At 36.4% G+C, this 21,221-nt stretch overlaps 1 protein-coding gene and 1 pseudogene across 6 annotated transcripts in view; both read left to right on the top strand.

Annotated features, from left to right (window-relative positions):
• Nucleotides 1-20,981, top strand: part of ARAP2 (ArfGAP with RhoGAP domain, ankyrin repeat and PH domain 2) — a 173,235-nt gene extending 152,254 nt beyond the window's left edge. For 4 of the 6 annotated variants that reach the window (XM_063809457.1, XM_063809456.1, XM_016951437.4 and 1 more), the window contains 2 exons: nucleotides 4,266-4,400; nucleotides 9,484-11,766. In XM_063809457.1, the coding sequence (XP_063665527.1) occupies nucleotides 4,266-4,400; nucleotides 9,484-9,855 (507 nt within the window). In that variant the 3' untranslated portion in view covers nucleotides 9,856-11,766. Of the gene's footprint in view, nucleotides 1-4,265; nucleotides 4,401-9,483; nucleotides 11,767-19,614 lie in introns of those variants that run through there. The other 2 variants (XR_010156526.1, XM_016951436.4) reach the window with 2 other exon arrangements.
• On the top strand, nucleotides 11,935-13,081 carry LOC134809875 (LIM and senescent cell antigen-like-containing domain protein 2; annotated as a pseudogene).
• Nucleotides 20,982-21,221: the final 240 nt, after the last annotated feature.

Raw genomic sequence — 21,221 nt, 5'->3', positions numbered from 1 at the left:
AAATTTCAAATGGATATCCGTGTGATAAAATAGGAGAATCATAAAATATGGCAGGTAAGGAGAGCATGTGACTGACATAAGGAAGGCACTAATTGAGGAAGGTTCTCAGGGAATGGCTTTCTGAGTAGGTGACAGGTGACCTGAGACCAGTCTGAAATGAGAGGGGTATCATGCAGGCTTCCAGGAAGGATCATTCAGGGATGGGGCCAGCAGGGTATGTCCTGAGACATCATCACTGTCTTGTTTTATTCTATAAACATCATGAAGGTAAGATATGAGAGATGAGGAAGGCTTGTGACAAATTATGTAGTTCCTGCTTAATAGTTTGAAACAAGGGAAGGATATAATCTAATTTTAATTGAAAAAAATTATTTTGTTCACTTCATTGAGTCTGCAGTGTAGAGGGTCAAAGATGCAAGTGGGATGAACAGCTATAGGAAAGAAGATGTCAGCTCAGACTAAGGTGGTAATGAATATGGTAAGACAAATTAAGATTCAGGAATATTTTGAAGGTAGATCCAATAAGGCTTTTGGAATTATTGCGAAGCGACTACGTTGTCTGTGGTATATACCCTAGAGTTCCTTGTCACATGCCAGGAAAATTTAGGACACAGACACACACGAGAAGTTTAGGAGCAGGAGGTTTAATAGGTAGAAGAGAAGAGAAAGAGAAACAGCTTCCTCTATAACAGGAAGAGGTCTCCAAGCAGAAAAGACCAGCTAGTGCAGAATGCACAGTTTTATAGTCCAGTTTGAGGAGGTTGTGTCTGATTTACAAAGGGCTCACAGATTGTTTCGATCAGATATGGTGTTTACATAGTGTATGGGTAAGTCTGGTCACCCCCACCCTAATCTTCTTATGCAAATGGGCTTTCCAGTTGATTGACACCATCTTGTCCTCTCCTTACAATGCATTTGGCTGGCAGAGAAGGGAAGATGGAGCCACCATTTTGAAAATGTCTAGTCCTTAGTTCCTGCCAGCATTCACCCCTGCAAGCTCCTAGATTGCAGGCTGCTTTTTGTTAGAAGATGGCTTGGGACTGCTTTTCATTAAAAAGAAAAGCCTTACCAAGGACTCCCATGCCCTTGCTATCTGCTTAGTAATTCCTTCTTAACTCCTGTGTCAATTGGCTATTGCAATTTGAGAGGAAGAGTAGAAATCAGAAAAAATTCTAGTTTTTTGGCAACTGTCAGATGTAAGTGGGATCATCAGAGATGTAGAAGGAAATGGAGAGTTCTGTTTTGGCCACATAAAATTTGAGATGCCTATTAGATACACAGATGTGTATGCTGGGCAGCAGGTTGGATGTGTGGATCAAAAACTCAGGCACAGGTTTGGGGCTAAAATGTAAATTTGGAGGAAGTCAGCACTTAGATTATATTCAAAGCTATAGGATTAGATGAGATGCCTGGGGGAGAAGGTTTGAGGTGGAGAGGGAAGCATGGAGGTGGTGGAGAGGGAAGCATGGAGGAGGGTTGGGGAGAGAGAGAGAACGGAGGAATAAGCCCTGGGACATTTCAAAATTTAAAGCGTAGGCAGAAGAAAAAAAAAAAACAGCAAAAGCAGTGATAAGAAGTAAGAAAGGAGGAAAACCAGGTGATGGGTACAGAAAATTCTGTCAAGTAATTTCTTATGTAATTAAATGAGGTTGTGACTAGATAGAGGTGAAGGTAGGTTTGGGGGTTTTGATTTATCTTTAAGATGGGGGAGTGTGTACTTGCATACATTATATGAAGACAATCCAATCAGGAAGAAGAAATGGACAGAAGAGGAGAGATGTTATTAAACCAGCAGAGGCCCTGAACAGACATGAAATGATATGATCTAGTGCATGGTTATTCATTATTAAAAATCATCATACAGCAGAGACTGTGGCACATTTCTTCTCAAATTATTGACCACCTCAATTTATGACCCATTGAGCTGAGCAATTATAGATATGACTGGATAAAAGTTATTTGCAATCAGCAAATATTGATTGCAAGAAGTAAACTCACTTAGATGACTATAGATGCAAGGAGATTGGTACATTTCATGATGGGAGTATTTTCTTAAATGATCAGTAATAATTGTTGGATTGAATCAGTGAGATCACCACATGTGACGCAGGCAGGGTTTTTGAAGTGTAAGGGCAGAGGCAAAGGAGAGAAGTAATCTTCAGAGAGTGAGGAAACCAGTTGTCCCATGGTAGAACTTCAAGGCAGTGCTGAATGGTTTCTTAAAATTTAAGGTTAAATTTAAAGTGTGATGGATCTACAGAGTAATTTATTTTTGTCCTCCATCAACTGGCAGGCACTCATGAAATAAGCTGAATTGTGTTTAATTAGGTTTGGGGCTTTGCCAGGCAAGTATGATAGAGAACGAAGGAGCAAGAAAATAAATAAGTAATCAGATAAAATTTGAACTTGAAGATATTTACAAGGAAGTGAGTTTACTGATTGACCATGAAATGAAAGCCAGGCAATGAGGGAAGTGGTAAAAAATGTTGTGAGAAGAGTGGTGGTGGATTGGAGGTCTCAAGGAGTGAAAAGAACAGTTAAAATGAATGAAACTAAATTTAGTTAGCTGGAAAGATAGGCAAAGGTTAGAAATTGGAAGGCAGAAATGGAGATGTTTAGGTGTGGTCTTTGGTTATAAAATGAAAGTTTGATCCTCACCTATATGATCCGCACTGTATGACTTTTGAAGTCATTTACAAATAACTACAAATGTTAAATCAGAACACATCACTTGGATGTAAAGTAGAAAAAAATGCCTCTTAGTTCAATTCAAGGAGAGTTAGCTGGTATTCACAGTTGTATATTATTTCAGAAAAAGAGAAATATGGATTTGGGAACCGCATTTGCTCTTAGATTCTTCAAAATATATTTTAGCGTATGCACTACACATCAGTGATTTGAAAGTGTAAGGGTAATTCACAAAATTGCCTAATTCCCTCTCAGTCAGTTTTCTCCCAGGTTTATGTTTTGGGAACATCACAATTATATAATATCCTTTTTTTAACCATGTTTGGTACTGTGTCATAAAAATAATATGAAGCTATAACCTTCCAGTTGAAATACTGTATAACCTACCATTATAGATTTGCTGAACTAAGGTAAATGCTTCACTAACATTCAAGGGTAGATACGAGGCACATTAAAGGATCTGCACTGTAAGATCGTTGAGGAATAAATGAAAATTATATGTACATTGATAAACATACAGCTTGGCAGTTTGCCCCTTAGTTAAATTAGCTGTTATTATATGGTGGGTAGACAGTAAATATTTGTTTAAATGAGTTCTTTGCCATAAAGCAACACATTAAAATAAGAGCTGCAACCTAAGAACAATAATCTGTTGCTTAAGAATTGAGAGAAATAAAGAGTAGGCATTTAGCTATATAGTTTACTAAATGGTTTTCATTTCATTACAATATCTGTAAACTTTTCATTTTGTACTTGGTATTCTGTGTTTACATCATAGATTGTTGTTTGAAAATCAATATACTTTTTCCAAATTCTGGAAAGTTAATCTACCCTGGGGAGTACAAAATTCTTTAAAGAATTTTTTATATGTATATATCAGAGATGAATCACTCCAGAGCTTATATTTTTACCTGTGAACATTTATCCCCATCCAAATTAACCTTTCTCCAGTCATATGTATGATTATTTAGAAGGCAAGAATATATAGTCAATGATTTGAGAACAAATGTGCCCCACTCTCCATTGTACAATGATTTTCAGTAAAGATGTTGAAATGTCTGAGTAAAAAGATTATATTTCTTTGGAATTCAATTAGATAAAATAGTAACATTTTTCAAGAGGTCATAAAGTTAGGCTAATTTTTCTGATAGTAATGCCTTAGGTTGATTTGGGATATATAAGATGAAATTATTTTCACACTGAAATCATATTTGGTGTAAATGTATAGTTACTTAGATTACAGTGCCTAGCAATGTAGACAAGTGTACTATTTTTCTTTCACAAAGAGATTTGCCAGTTGCCTCAAATATTTTTCCCCTTTTGGTTTGATAAGTAGTATAGAAGGCATGTATTTGAAACTTAGAAATTGAGCTGAGACCTCAAAGCTCAGTTCAGTTAAGAGTTTGATGTCCTGGAGCGATGCTGCCACCAGAGTCAACATCATAATCACAAATGGAATTCTCATGGAAATCAGATCATTTGATGTGGATATGTGGGAAAGAAACCAAGTGGCTTTATGACATAGTATACCACATAATAAAATCACACATCAACAGCAAGAAATTGTGTTTCCACAGCATGAATATGATATATGGCCACCAGCTGGAAAGGAACGAAAACGTTCAATAACCAAAAATCCCAAAATTGGAGGTTTGCCTCTGATTCCTATACAGCATGAGGGGAATGCAACCTTGGCCCGGAAAAATATCGAGGTAGGTTAGGATTTTGTTTGTTTTATATTCAATTATAGAATATATTTTCCTATGTCATAATGTAATTAGGTCATTAATTACTTCATTGGCTTCAAAAGCACAATAATAATCACTTTGTAAAGCATGGTAATAATCACATACAGCAAGAAAACAGTATGAATAACCTTATACCTTTTATTTTAATATCATTGACCACCCAATCACATATGCACAATACTACTTATTTTCTTACCTCTAAAGTAGCCAATTTAAAATATGCCTATAGAAATTCTGGTGGTAAAATCACAACTTCAAATTCATTTTACAAGCTTACTTTAAACACCCTCAGAGTAAGCCCATAGCAGAATATGTCTGGAGCCCTGATAACTAAACTTTCTAGTAATATAATCACATACCAGTGCTTTGGGAACTGATGGGGTCTCTCAGTTAATTTAAGGACCTACAAGATGACCCCTGAGAATCAAAAAAGAAGATTTGGCATCTTTCATGAAAGCTACTGTTTGTTTTCCTTCTCACCTTGAGAGTTGGGAGAACATAAGCGGCATCAATCTTGACATGAAGTTTGGCCTCTTCAGCAAAGAACATAGGCTGTTTACTCTCAAAACTCATTAGCCATTTTGGGACCAACACATATTTCAGTGTCTTAATTGAGTCTCTGAAAGCAAAAAGAAAAGCAGTTAGAAGGTGTTCTTATATCTTCCTTGAGCCTAAATTTGGAATTAAGCTGTTCGAATCTTTTGCTCTCCAAACAGAAATAACTTTTGAAAGACGAAAGCCATTTTAACCTAGTGATCAGATTTTTAAGCTTTTTGTGCATATCCTTTCTTGAACATTTATCCCACTGTAATATTCCTTCTCTAAAAGAGAAAAGCTTCAAAAATAATGGTCCTTTGTTTACTGCTTAGTCATTCTGCCCTGATGTAATCAAAGTAAGGAATATGTCTCCAAGAAATCATGAACTTGTCATTTCCTCCATTCTGCACCTAGTTTTTTTGTGTGTGTTTTTTTTGTTGTTGTTTTTTTTAGGTAATAAACTGCTCTGCAGAGTTCCTTATCTAATCAAGTATCTTAAAATTCTAAGAGTTACATTTCCCAGGAACCCAGGACAGGGAACACAGGCTGAACAGATGAAACTAACATAGGGAGAGATACGCCCTACAGTGACTGTAGAATCTTTTGACATTGCCTTCAGATCAATTATCGGCAAAGCAAAATAAATTATTGGGATCAAAATACATTAACCAGTATCTAATATAGATGATGATTGACTGTATAATAATTTCTTAGCCTTATCCCAAATCCACAATCTCAGAGACAATTTTTAACATATTTAAGATAGGAAAACTGAAGAAATGAAACTATAAAGTGTTTACAAGCTTTTAAAAGAATTACATGCATTTTCAATTACTGGAAAATTTCTGAGTCTTTAAAATAAACCAAGCTCTTTGTAAGATTAGTAAATATAAGGTAGTTTGGTGATTTGATAAATTTGGCAAAGACATTTTTTAAATGTTTAATGTTGGAAAAACAATGAAACTTACTTTATAAGGCCATAATAGAAATTTTTTTAAAAAATTTCATATAAACCATGAAAATATCTGCCATAGAATTAGATTCATATAAAAATTTTAAAAAATATATTTACAAAATAACTAACCATTTTTTACCCTTTGTTTTAAAAATGAAAAGTGAGTTAAAATATTAAGTATTATATATTAATAAAAATCAGTCATAACAATGAATATATTCAAGAAGAATTATTTTTCAAAGAAGTTGTTGGCAGATGGATAAATTTTGTGGCTAAGCCTGGCTTTCATTCAGTCCTATTGAAAGTCATATGAGAATACCTTATCCAGGTAGGGAAGGCTTCATGGTGGAAGTGACTTCTCAAGTTAATTGGGGAAATTAGTAGTGAGCCAGCTGAATATGCCAAGTTGTTGGCAGAGGAAATCACACATGAAGAGGCAAACAGAATGCTGAAGAATGCACAAACTAGATACTACCTGTGGTCCTCCTACTGAGTCCTTGTAAAATCATGGATATCTTACTTTAATGCCATCGTTCTAAGCTGCTTTATCTGTAAGCATGTGGGATTAATAAAAGCCCCCACCTTATAGTGCTGTTGTGATTAAGTGACATTATACATGAAACTTTATTAGAATAATGACTAGCATATCTTTAACGTATATTGAGACACAATATTAAGGAACTGGGAAGATGATATGGAATAATTCGTTAGTTTTTTTCAAAATTGCTATTTTAACAGCAATATCGGTAAAACAATAATGAGCAAAGAATGATGATGCAGTGAAGCAGAAAATAGTGACATAGAATCCCACCCATAAGCCCCTCTCTTTGTTGTTAGTATCCTGAGCAGTTTGATGTGGTAGAAAGCAGCACATTGATTTCAGAAAGGCCAACCTGGGGTCCCCTCCCAAGCTCTCACTTATGCAACCTTGGGCAAATTTTTTTCTTTGAGTTTCTATTTCTGCATCTTAAGATAAAGACAATTTACTTTAAACTATGAATAATACAGAGTTTAAAGCATTTAAAGTGTTGTGATGATTAAATTTATTGATATGATTATGTATTTTACAACATGAAGATTAAGTAATACAGTGAGTTTGGTAATGAAAGCCAATTAAGAGAGTTTCTAGTATACTCTGTATATATTGGTCATATTACTTTTTGGTGTCCTAAGACCTCTGTAACCATTGGCTTGCCTCTGGATTTAATGGAAAATATGACGGCCCAGGCTAAAGCCATGTGAATGATTTGCTGTGAGAACCCATCCATTATACCATTCTCTAGCTATGATAAGTAAAACCTACTCTGTCTGCCACTGGGAGAGACAGACTGTGTTTCAGATTTTTATTTCCGTTCAAACAACTGGTTTTCCCTCAGCACCCTGTGACATGAACTGGCATTGCCTATAGCAAGCCATCTCTTACTCTTCCACTTTCAGACTTTATCTCTCTCTCTTTTTAAATTATGAATGCCTAATCTTTTAAGGACAGTACAGTGTATAAACTATGACTTTCTTTCCCCATTGTCTATGCACTTGGCTTTCTTTCTTCATAGCATTCAAGGCAATTTGGCACACCATATTATTCATGCAAAATTCTTCCTCACTCTCCCATCCGTAACTCTTTACAGTTCACTTCTATCACATCTCCCCACCTTCATTTAAGGTTACATAATTTAGGCAATATTATAGATGTATTAGTCTCTTCCCTCATTGCTACAAAGAAATGTCTGAGACTGGATAATTTATGAAGAAAAGATGTTTAATTAGCCCACGGTTTCACAGGAAGCATGGTGGCATCTGCTTGGCTTCTCGGGAAGCCTTAGGAAGCTTACAATTATAGCAGAAGGCAAAGGGGAAGCAGGCACATCTTACATGGCTGGAGCAGAAGCAAGAGAGAGAGGGGGGAAAGGTGCTACACACTTTTAAAGGACCAGATCTCAACATAACTCCTCAGGAGAACAGCACAGAGGGGATGGTACTAAAACCACTGATGAAAACCCCACCCCCATGATTCAGTCACCTCCTATCAGGCCTCATCTCCAACACTGGACTGCATTTGAACATGAGATTTGGGTGGGGATATAGATGCAAACCATATCAGTAGTGTACTTGAAATTTCAGCATTATGTATGTTATTACTTGGCCCTTAAATTCTGTGTCTAAGAGAGTCCCAAAGTTTTTATGTTGATGGTTGAAAGATAATGAGAACTGTCACTCTGATATATAAAACCTCTCTATATTTATCCTTAATTTTTCCCAAGTAATAGATGCCAAGTGAAACTTTTTAACAAGATTAAAGTTTGTTTATAAACCCTGTCTTTTTTTTTTACTTCATTTGTGATAAAATACATATATCATGGAATTTTCTACTTTATTTAAAAATACATACAATTCAGTGGCATTGGTTGTATTTACATTGTTCAACCATCACTATTTTTCTTAGTATTTTAACATATTCTAATGAAGCTTTGGAATTAAGCTAGATATTAAACATTTCTTCCTATAAATTTCAGAGTAGGAAAAATGTATGTAGCTTAAGATGTATAATCAGAATCTTACCAGAAAATTCCAAATTTCAAAATTATTTGTACATTATATTCATGAAAATATTTTTATTCCACTTGAATTTTCTGTTATAAATTTATGTTTGGATCTACTGAGATTAAGAAAAATAGAACAGTGTTGTATACTGGAAACTGTTTAAACTTTTCTTCATTTACTCATTCAAAAATATTTATTGATCATTTCCTATGTGTGTACAAGGCTCACACTTCAGTGAACTAATTAAACAAAAAGGAAAAAAAAATAGAAACCTTGCTAGACATATCTAAGCAGGAGTGAGTTAGAAGAGGCAAGTATGAAGTGAGATTCAATTTGAATAACTAACCCAAAAGACACCTTTGAAGTGGTATGTTGAATGCATGTTAAAATGAATTTCCATGGATTGCATTTTACAGATGTTCCTCAACTTATGATGGGGTTACATACGAATAAACTCACCATAAGGTGAACATACATAAAATAAAAAAGGCGTTAAATACACCTAACCTATGGAATGTTGTAGCTTAGCCTAGCCTAGCTTAAACGTGCTCAGAACATTTATATTAGCCTACAGCGGGGCAGAATCATCTGGCAACACAGCACGCCATATCAGTTTTTCACCCTCATGAGTGCATGGCTGACTGGAAGCTGCAGCTCACTGCCACTGCCCATCATCACTAGAGAGTGTCCTACCGTGCATCACTAACCGGGGAAAAGATCAAAATTCAGAATTTGAAGTATGCTTTCTACTTCGTGCATATTTGTTTTTCACCATTGTAAAGTCAAAAAATCGTATTGAAGCATTGTAAGCCAGGGACTGTCTGTAGTTGATTTTGTAGCTCTAAGATTAGTATATAAATTCAGACATGCCACTTGTATCGAAGTAAAGTTAGGACCTAAGTCATAGAAATGAGATCTTTTATAGGAAGCATCAACTTTTATGTGGATTGCACTTTCTAAACCTATATTGTGCCAAATCTTGCTTCCCTGTGAGACATTTAATTTTATTTTTAGAGTGCAAGAGCAGAACTTGAAAGGCTGCGGCTCAGTGAAAAGTGTGATAAAGAGTCCGTGGACTCTAGCTTAAAGGAGAGAGCTTCCATGGTGGCCCACTGCCTGGAGCACAAGGACGATAAACTTCGAAATCGACCCCGAAAACATCGGAGTTTCAACTGCCTGGAGGACACAGAGCCTGAAGCCCCACTTGGGCAACCAAAAGGCCATAAAGGCCTAAAGACATTGAGGAAGACTGAGGACAGGAATAGCAAAGCTACTTTGGACTCTGATCATAAGTTACCATCAAGGGTCATTGAAGAACTTAATGTGGTTCTACAACGGTCAAGAACCCTTCCAAAAGAATTACAGGATGAGCAGATTTCGAAGTAGGAAATAAAATGAATTGCTCCCCAGATTATTTTTTTAATATTGTATGCAATCTTTATGTGTAACTCCAAAACTGAACTATAAGATAATTCATAAGAATTTGCCTATTGATGGGCAAATTTGTCTATGCTTAGGCATTTAAGGAGCATTTAAAAATATGTATATATGTGACTGAATGTAAGATTAACTTTATTTTGGTCTGAACAAAGCTTGTAAAGTTCCATTGTATTAACGTGTGTAAGAAGATATTGGGTTACTTAGGTGGTCAGTCCTTTTAAAGTAGTTGTCTGTTAAGTGGTGTAATTTATGAGCAGAAATCTCAAACTGTACTGTATTGTATAAAATGCTGTGTTTAAATGAAGCCTAAGAAACTATCTGTAACATATTTTGCACTTTGAGAAACCTTGTATATTACCATATGTTTTTAGGTTTACAGAAGTTCTACCTTAGGGAAAAGAAAGGGAAGTAAATTGAAAAAGGGGGGAGAATTTATTGTAGTGGCTGCCTAAAAACCACTGGAGTTTTTAAAAGAAGCAAGGAGTTAAATGTCCTGCAAAACAAGGAAGTGAGCTAAGATTCATTCTAGTTCACTAATGACCAGAACTTGTCAATGAGAAACCACTTGTTAAGAAAAAGTCCAGTGTTTATTTCTCAAGAGTAATATTCGGCCAACAGATGTGAATAATAGCACTAGCCACTCTTATTAATATTTATAGTGTTAGAAAACCAGCCACATTACAGATTCACTACGTTTGAGCTCATTGTTGGTGGCTGCTAAGAGGAAACTTACACTGCATTGGAGAGGTTGTGTACACAGGACCTGGCCTGGATGCTGATTGAACTGTCATTGTATGCAAGCATTCTTTCTTTTTTCAGAATTTCTGACTATACTTTTGGTACGAACAAAATTCATCACCACAGGGTCCTGTTGTTTTGTTTGATTTTTAGATTTTTTAAAATTATTATTAAGGTTGTAATGTTTTTCTCCGAATTGTCAGAAATAACTGGAAGAATACAATATATGGCCATTATGGAGCCAGGGGCTAGTTGGTGGTTTACTGTACATTTGGGGGCTACCTGGTCACATTTAATCTACGTTTTTTTTTTTCTTTTTTTAAATAAAGGTGTGGTCTCTTCCCTGTACTTATGAATAAGGACAAAGCCCTATTTTTGTTTCAACATACAGATCAGCTACTGAATTGGTGATTTTCCTGACAGACAATGCTATCTAACCATAGTTCATGTTAGGGGAAGCATTTTTCCATCAGTTTCTTTAAAATTGGATTGTCTGGTGAGTTTTGATATTAAACATTATTTTATGTAGCTAAGTTTTTTTTTTTTTTTAGCATTTCTTTTTTATTTTTCAATCTATATTCACAGGCCCATACTTCAGTCCGTCCAATCATAGTACAGTGATGTGGTGGTAGATGCTATGAACTTCTTCATTGTAAAATACAGATCATTTGTATTTTGGGGTGATAAAATAGTTCACCATGGGTATGAGATATTTATTCTTTAAATCAAAGTAAATTAGAATTTTTAAAAAGCAAAAAACTGCAGGACAGTTTATGAAATAGGTGGAATTTCTATTAGGGAATCTTCCTTTAAAGCAAGAAATCATGTTATTTAGAAAGAAAAACTAATCTTAAGCATACTATTTCTAATAAATATTTATATTTTTATGAAATAAAGAGGTATGTGGAAATTAATATTTGGTGATGTTGGACAGTGGAAAAGTATCTAGAGTTTTTACCTGCCTTATCTGAATTCTTCTTGAAACTTGAGCTTAAACTCTAATAGCTGTTTCCCTTTCTATTCTGAACAATTGTCTCCATTTTTCAAGTGTGAGAGATAAGGGCTAATGATGACATCTCATTTATTTTGAGTAAACATTAAAATTGTTTTACAAGTCTACTTGAATGTGATTTTATTATTTTCAGAAGTTGAAGGTTGTTATTGTGAAATAGATCAAATAGATTAGCTTTCTTTTCTTTTTAAAAAAATTTGAATTTAATATATACTTCAAACTGGCTGTATTGGTTTTCCAAACAGGTCACTGTAAGTAGCTTTATTTATTTAAAGACCCACTTGCTTAGAACCAGGCACAATTCCAGGCTCTGTGGCCTGTATTGACGAGAAGCTGCTGACCAGCCACATCCCTACAAGATGCATAGTACCACCCCTGGTTTATAGGCATCTCTGCCAGCCTTGCCACACCACAAGAAGGCCAAGGGACTGGCACAAGTGTCTGGCACCTCAGCAGTGCCACTTGGTCATTCATGAGCAGTCCCTCATGTTCAGGAACAATGCCTGTCACCCAGGCCACTTCAGCTGCATCCACTGTAGGAAGGAGCTGACTGGTGAGGCCCATGAGCTGAAGGGTGAATTCTACTGCCTGCCCTGCATTGACAAGATGCTGTCCCCATTTCTAGGGACTGCAGCCAGCCCATCAAAGGCCACATAGTGAATACACTGGGCAAAGAGTGGTGGCATGCAGAGCTCTTTGCCCTGAGTGTGAGAAGCCATTCCTGGGGCCCTGGCACTATGAGAAGAAGGGCCTGGCCTACTTTGAGATCCACAACAGCCAGCTCTTTGGGACATCTGCTGCAGCTGCAGCCATGAGGTTAAGGGTGACATGGTGTTGGCCCTCAACAAGGCCTGATGTGTGTGAACTGCTTCTCCCGCTCCACCTGCAAGAGCAGGCTCACTCTGAAGATCAAGTTTGTGGAGTTTGACATGAAGCCCGTGTGTAAGAACTTCCCACTGGAACTGAAGAAGAGGCTGAAGAAGTCATTGGAGCTCACGTCTCGCTAGGCCTAGCCCAAGTCCGGGGACCTCAACTCTGAAGGCTCTCTTGCCTGGCCCTTCTCTCCCTCCCTTCCTTCTCCCAGAGGACCTCTGCCTTCTCCCTCTCCAGCTCACTGCCTTCTCACAGCCACCTCCCACTTCTATTGTCTGTTCTTGGACTCCTCATCTCCCTTTACCTGCTTCTTGTCCTCCCCTTGTCTTCTTTCTCATCATCTCCACCCTTTCTATTCTCTTATCTCTGCCTTCCCCAATGTCTTTTCTCTCCTTTATGGTGGCTTCTCTCTTTCCTTCTGTGCAGAGGCAGTGACCCAAGAGGTGGGGAGCCTGTGAAAGGCCTGGGCCCATGCCCTATGACTGCATCTACCTGTGTCCATGGACTTCAGCCTGCAGAACTCCAGGGATAGCAAATCAGGGTCTGGGGTCACCAGAGCTCCTATCCTGACCTGTCCCTCCCCACAGGGGACCAGGTTGCACATATTCCTGTGGGACCCTCCACCTCAGAGTACACCCACAGCCAGAGCAGCCCACCTGAGCTGCAGGACCAGGGCCACCCTTCAATCTCTCACCATTCATTTAACCAAGTAGTATCCCTGTGCCCAAACTGGGCCAGCAAGTCCTGCCACCCCATTCACTACCTGCAGGGACAGGAGCCCACTTCCATCAAGAGGACTTTCTGAAATCCAACCTTGGCCCCTGCCTCTGGCTAGGCCACTTGGTTCTCCCCTCCCCCAGCCCAGAACCTGTGTTGAGACTTTGGGTGTGGCTGGGAATAGGAGGTGGTAGGGTCAGAGGTGGCTTATTTCCACCTCTAAGGAGGAGAATTCCTCCACAACCAGTGCAGACCTGAGGTTGGGACTCAGGCTTGCATAATGAAGGCTTAGTCACAGGAAAAAAAAAAAAGAAAGAAAAAAACAAAAAAGCAAAGCACTCAAAGTGCTCAAAGGCACTCTCAATTTTATTTCTGTAGCCCTAAAATTAATTATTAGACATGGTTTTTGAATATTTGATTTCTAAACAAATCATTACCTGATGATTCATCAAAGTGTCACTGAGAACTCAAAATCAAACAAAAATAATTGAAGCAAAAATATGACTTATGAACGTAACTATATTAGCTGCTGAATTGCATAATTTTTAATTCAAAAATATAATGCAAAAGCAATTTTTTAAATGCATTAAATGTATTTGAACAGTTTGTAGCATGCAGATATTTGCATCTTTTTAAAGTTTTAATAATCACTTTAGGAAGAAGATTATAACTTTCACCATCTTAACAAAATTTGCATGAAGACTTACATATTCTTCCTTACTCAAATGAACTTGTAACCAACCCCAAACTCATTTTGCTTGCCTCACAACAGCCAGTAAGTTAAGGAGGTGGAACAAGGAACAAGGAAGGCAACTTTATTTTGGAAAGCCAGCAAACCAAGAAGATGGCCAACTAGTGACCTAAAGTACCATTTTAAGTCGGTACAAATTTCAAGCTGTTTTTATGTTTAGGGTAGCAGGAAGAGGAAAGGGTTGGGATCAAGATGTGAGCCACAACCGCAGACATTTGGATACTAGTCAGAGTTTGAGGCAGCTGGAGCTGCTTCGTCCATGGTCAGGTCACAATGCTTCTGCAAATCTCTCTTTTTTTTTTCTTTTTTTAAATTTTAAGTTCTAGGGTGCATGTGCACAACGTGCAAGTTTGTTACATAGGTATACGTGTGTCATGTTAGTTTGCTGCACCCATTAACTTGTCATTTACATTAGGTATTTCTCCTAATGCTATCCCTCCCCCAACCCCCCACCTCCTGACAGGCCCTAGTGTGTGTTCCCAGCCCTGTGTTCAAGTGTTCTCATTGTTCAATTCCCACCTATGAGTGAGAACATGCGGTGTTTGCTTCTGCAAATCTTTAACAAAACATAGCTGTTTACATACTTTTCCTTTAATCACAGAGTTAGTTAAGAAAACTACATGACTGTTTTCTTTGAATTTTTTTCAGTGCTCTAAAATTAGCCTGTGAGCAGGAATAGGTAAAGACCCCTTAAACAAAAAATGGAGTTAGTTATGTTAGTTTTTCTACTGTTTCACTGTTACCAATTAGTTAAGACAGAATTAGTTGTAAAATGTGACCATTTTTCTGTCATGTGTACAATCATCACATTTAATTTCTAATGATCAGGAAATGCAAAGCACAGAAATGAATCAGGTAATTAAAGTTTATGTTTTTAAGTTGTATAATTATTTTAACATGTTTTATTTAAAATATTACAAATTACATTGTATTACCCCTTTTCTGCCACAGCCACTGTATGTTGAATATAAAAGTTTTGATAATTGAGATACCTCTGCAGATTTAACCCTTTTTATGAGTTAAAGTTCAGAGCCCAAATGTCCTCATCTGAGAAGTAGGAATGTTAACTTGTTGACTTTTTTCAACAACTATTTTATACACACACACACACACACACACTCACACAAATTACGAGCCAGGTATATGAAATAGATACATATATAGCAGCATAGTAGAGATACAATAAGTGTTAGTTATTAATGTATTAGTCCTCCTAGCTCTCATTTGATCTTAGCTGACCCTAATGGTTTTCAAAACCGCTTCTAGCAGGCAGATCAAGACGGTGTAATAAAAGGCTCTTCCAACTGTCCTACACTAAAGGACACCAACCTAATAACTATCTACACAGAAAACAAACTTCATATGAACCAAAACTCAGATGAGCACTCACAGTACCTGGTTTTAACTTCTTATCACTGAAGGAGGCACTGAAGGGGTAGAAAATACGGTCTTCAATCAACACCATTCCTCCCCAACCCCCTAGCAGCAGCAGCATGGTGCATTGAGGAAACTTTTTAGGACAACGGGCTGGGCAAAAATTTCTTGAGTAATATCCCCATAAGCACAGGCAACCAAAGCAAAAATGGACAAATGGGATCACATCAGGTTAAAAACTTCTGCATAGCAAAGAGAACAACCAGCAAAGTGAAGAGACAATCCACAGAATGGCAAAAAATATTTGCAAACTATCCATCTGTCAAGGGATTAATAACCAGAATAAATAACAAGCTCAACAATTGTACAGGAAAAAATCTAATAATTTGATTAAAAGTTGGCAAAGATTTGAATATACCCTTCTTAAAAGAAGACATACAAATGGGAAACAGGAAGATGAAAAGGTGCTCAACATAAATTGGCAGAAAAATGCAAATCAAAACTACAATCAGAAATCATCTCACCTAAGTTAAGATTGTTTATACCCCCAAAACAGTCAATCATAAATGCTGGTGAGATTGTGGCGAAAAGGGAAACTTCTTGGTGGGAATGTAAGTACAATTACTATGGAGAACAATTGGAGGTTCCTCAAGAAACTAAAAGTAGAACTACCATATGATCCAACAATCCCACTGCTGTATATATACCCCAAAGAAAGGAAATCAGTATATCTAAGAGATAGCAGCAGTCCCATGTTTGTTGCAGCAGTAGCCAAAATATGGAAGCAACATAAGTGTCCATCAACAGACGAATCGATAAAGAAAATGTGGTACTTATACACAATGGCGTGCGATTCATCCATAAAAAGAATGAGATTCTGTTATTTGCAACATCTATGGAACTGGAGGTCAATAAGCTAAGTGAACCACCTGTTATTTATTTGCGGGATCTAAAAATCAAAACAATTGAATTCATTGAGATAAAGTGCAGAAGGATGGCAGCCAGAGGCTGGGAAGGGTAGTGAGAGGGTGGTGGGATGAGATAAGAATGGTTAATGGATACAAAAGAATAAAAGGAATCAATAAGACCTAGCATTTGATAGCACAACAGGGTGCCTATAGTCAGTTTAATTGTACATTTTAAAATAACTAAAAGAGTATAACTGGATTGTTTAACACAAAAGTACTTGAGGGGATGGATAACCCATTTTTCATGAAGTGATTAGTAAACATTGCATCCCTATATTAAAACATCTCATATACCCCATAAGTGTATACACCTACTATGTACCCATAAAAATTAAAATTTTTTTTTAAAATTAAAAAACTGCTTCTAGCAATGTTTTCTTCATCCTTTAAAACATATGTTATGCACTAATAAAGCAGATTACCACAAGTTATGGGCTGAACTGTCTTCTCCCAAAAATCATATGTTGAAATCCTAATTCCCAGTACCTTAGAATGTGACTATATTTGGAGGTAGGGCCTTCACAGAGGTGGTTGAGTTAAAATGAAGTTATTAGGACAGGCCCTAATCCATTCTGACTGGTGTCCTAAGAGGAAATTAGGACATACAAAGAGACACTGGGGATGCCCAGCCACAGAGGAAAGGCCATGTGAGGAAACAAGGAAAGTGTCTGCAAAGTGAAGAGAAAGACCTTATAAGAAAACAAACCTGCTGATATCTTGATCTTGGACTTCCAGCCTCTAAAACTATGAGAAAATAAATTTCTGTTGTTTAAGCCACCCAGGCATTTTGTTATGGTAACCTTAGCAAAGTAATACATCACGTTTTTGTGTTAATTTGTTAATATTGATATATGATGAGCAGAATACCCTCTGGTACTTGAAATAATTAGTCCTTGTGCTCTTGTTGCTCCAAATCTCAGAATAACTTTCTGGCATCACATCAAAGTTACAATAACCATATGATTAATGGAGGAAAAGAATGACATGTTGAGATGTAACTGCTTAGAAATCAGCTAGCTAAATAACATGAACACTAAAATAATATAGAATAAAATTCAAAATTGTGACTCAGCAAAATTACTGTTGGGGTCTGCTTGTAAAGACTCAAGTTCTCATATCAAGAGCCACTCTTCCAGCAACGATGCCCTATCTTTCATAACATCTGATAAAGAATGTTGCTGAACCTTTCAAAGAAAGACCAAGAGAGCTTCTCAGTTAAACGACTGAGTAATCAACCAATACACTAGACTACAGAGACACAAAAACTCACTTCAATCAACCCAGCTGACCCAAACCATGATTTTACAGCCTGTTGACTGGCTTAACAACAACCTTCATAAGATAGAAGTAGCATTTATATCTCACTGGGGAGGATCTCATCTTCCCCTCTACTATTGCCTCATTTGTCTGCTCCTGTTTGCAGCAAGACTCTTCATTACATTTGTCTAACTTGCTGCCTTCTCTTTTTAACCTCTCATTCTTTCTTTGAACCTTCTTTATTCAGCCTTTTGTTTCCCATTACTCTTTGAAAACTGCTCCTGGCAAGGTCAGAACAACCTTATTCATGACTGTAATGACCAGTTTTCAGTCATCATATTGACCTATCACCATCTACAGCATTTTACACAGTTAAGCACCCTCCTTTGTGTAATAATTCTACTAGTATTGGTCTCTAGGATGCTATTATCTTGTGGTTTTCCTCTTTCCTCACAAGTCAGTCTTCTCAGTTCCTTTACTGGGTAGCCTAAGTCCTAGAGGAATACATCAAGTCTTGTAACTTTGCATATAGTATATCTTCTGCACTACCCACATGTTTAACTTCAGTCTGAGTCTACTCATTGAGTTCCAGACTGTAGTTTACATTTCCACTTGAATGTACAACTAGCATCTCAAATATATCTAAAGCTTTTTACTTGCTCCTCAGCCTTTCCTTGTCCGGGACTCAGGTGCAGAGATATTAAGCAGCATTATTCAGCTAATGATTGGCAAAGCTGGCATTCAAACCCAGGAGGTCTAGCTCAAGAGGCCACACTTTTACACTCTGCCGTTAATTATATCTTTTCTGAATTATGGCAAAAGATTCTCAACTTGTCTCCCTAATTGCATGCTACTATGTGGAAGGAAGCAAAAGACAGAGTGAACTTCTAAAATAAAAGATTATGTCTCTTCTCCTAATAGCTATTTCAGTTAAGTTAAAATGGAATGTCTTTATCAATGTCATGTTGCATTTATGAATATACATATTTAAAATATATTTAAATATAAATACAAGTTGGAAATGATTGTTCCAATGTACCACCTGCTATTTTTTAAACACTCTGCCTCACTCACTTTGCTATAAGCATACTGTTCCTCAGCATCACTAGGCATGAAAAGGCCTTAGAACTTTTCACTTAACTGTTTCTTCTGTTGGCCAACACTCTTTCCAGACATACACATGGATCACTCTGTTAACTACATGTTGACCACCTTGAATGTCTCCTTGCCAGGCAGACAATCTCTGATCATGCCATATGAAGTGGCATCATCATCTTCCTGCTATCCCCTTTATCTTCTTACTTCATTGGGCTTATCACCACCTGATAATTGACATAGTTATTAGTATATATTTTAATGATCTACCTCCAGTAGAATATAACACTGCAAATGCAAAGTCTTAGATTAACCACTGTATTCCTAGAATCTAAAATAGTGCTTGTGCCTTATCTCATATTCACTACTGAAACATATATTGAATGAATGAATCATGGCATAATGAAGTAGCTTGAAGAAGAACAATTATTTCACTGAAAGCTAGAAACAATGGGAAACAAAATAAAAAATAAAAACAAAAACAAACTCGGCTGTTGCTGGAATGAGGAATAGGGGTGGCCAGATTCTGAAGAAGTAGGAACATTAAAGATGTGGGCTAATATTTTATAGCTGCTATTTTTCTGGGTAAATTTAAAGAATCTGTACACAGGACAAAAAGTTGAAAATCTAGTCTTTGCTCAGGTTGAGATGATTTTTTAAGATAGAAAGAACAGCAGAGCTTTTGCAGTCTTGTTCAGGAAACAACATTGGAGACTCAAGGCACTAAAATCCTAGCAAGAATGGAGGAATAGAAAACTAACTATAGCTAGTTTTCCTTTTAAGACATTTGTTGAATTGTGATGCCACGTGTAACAGTAAGCTAATAAGCTTAGCAGAAAATCCCTAATAGTGCGGTGGAGTTGTTTGTAGTCTCATGATACTAAGCATACAAAAATTCAATTGTATTTACTACCATGCAGAGAGACCCTTGTGAGCATACAAGCTCTCATTTGGAAGCCTCGGGAAGCCATATGGTTGGAGCAGGTATGAATTGGAATCTTGACAGAACATCATCAAAACTGCCCACAACCTCAATTCAGCTCAGTCCCATTGGATCAGGATCATCAGCCTCCTCTTTGCCAAAAGATGGAAAGGTAAATCCTCTATGGAACTTCTCTATTTTTTCTTTCAATTTCTGGCATTTAAAAATGAAGAAAAAGGAAAAAAATTCAAGACAATTGACCCTTTGACCAAAATGCTAAGATGAAAATATAGACAATAGAAAGAAATCCCCAAATGATCAAGCTGTTAGAATTACCAAAGAAGGACTAAATAACAGCAATGATTGATATTAATATTAACAAGAAAATAGACAGAAAATATTGGATAATTCTGTCAGAGAATTGGAATTTTAAAAAATCAAATAAAAATTTTAGAAGTTAAAAACATAGTAACTAAAGTTAAAAACAAATGGGTTTTATAGCATAATTGACATGCAACAACGGTTAGTGAATTGGAGACAGGTTAGTAAAAAAAATCAAATATATCCAAAATGAACACACAGAAAAAAATATGTAGATAAAAGAAGTATGTGAGACTGTTAAAATGTCGAACATATATATAATGTGTTATCTAGAAAATTGGGAGGAGGCAATATTGGAGGAGAAAATGACCAACAGTTTTTTTTAATGGATATGTTATTTATACCAATAGATTCAATATGTTAGCCGAACTCTAAGCAAGGTAAATTTAAAAAAAAACCTACACAAAATTACATTGTAATAAAACAATGGAAAAGTCACTGAGGGACTCTTAAAATCATCCAGAGAATACCGAAACCCCAAACTTAGAGTAATAACAATACAATGACAGTGGCCTCTCACCATAAAAGATGAAAGCCAAAAAAAAACAATTACAATTATTAAAGTGCTATATGAAAATATATGCCAACTAGAATTCCATATCCCTTAAAATATTCCTTGAAAGAGATGGCAAAATAAAGGCTACTTTGGAAAAAGAGATTTCCTCAGTCAAGCTGCACTGAAAAAAAAAAACAAAAAACTACAGATAATGTTTTAGATAGAGAGAAATTGGTCCTATGTAGAAGTGCCAAAATGCAGTAAAACTAAAGAGCAAAGGAAAGTAAAAAAAAAAATCAGGTAAATATAAATTAATATTGACTATACTAAATGATGATATAATGTCTTGTAAATAAATGTGCAAGCATTGTCAGGGAAGAAGTGAATGTAATTATTTGTATTAGTTACAATGTCAAGGATGTGTGCTTTAATTTCTGGGGTACCTGCTAAAAGAAAAGTGAAAGAACATATGACTTTCATGCTTATAGAAAAGAAAAATGGAAAACTAAAATATATTTTAGTAATTCAAAGTAGAAAAAAAGAAAAAGGGACAAAAACAGGTCACACTGAAAACAATAGTAGTAAGGTGGTAGATATAAGACTAAATATATCAGTAATTACATACAAAACTAAGCACTTCAATTAAAAGCAAACGACAAGAAAACCTATACATGTTCTGGTTCTCAGAGACACACATAAAATATATAGACATATGTTGAAAGTAAAAG

Source organism: Pan troglodytes, chromosome 3 (genome assembly GCF_028858775.2).
Source record: "Pan troglodytes isolate AG18354 chromosome 3, NHGRI_mPanTro3-v2.0_pri, whole genome shotgun sequence".
Taxonomy (NCBI): Eukaryota; Metazoa; Chordata; class Mammalia; order Primates; family Hominidae; genus Pan; species Pan troglodytes.
This window is presented reverse-complemented; position numbering and strand designations above follow the sequence as displayed.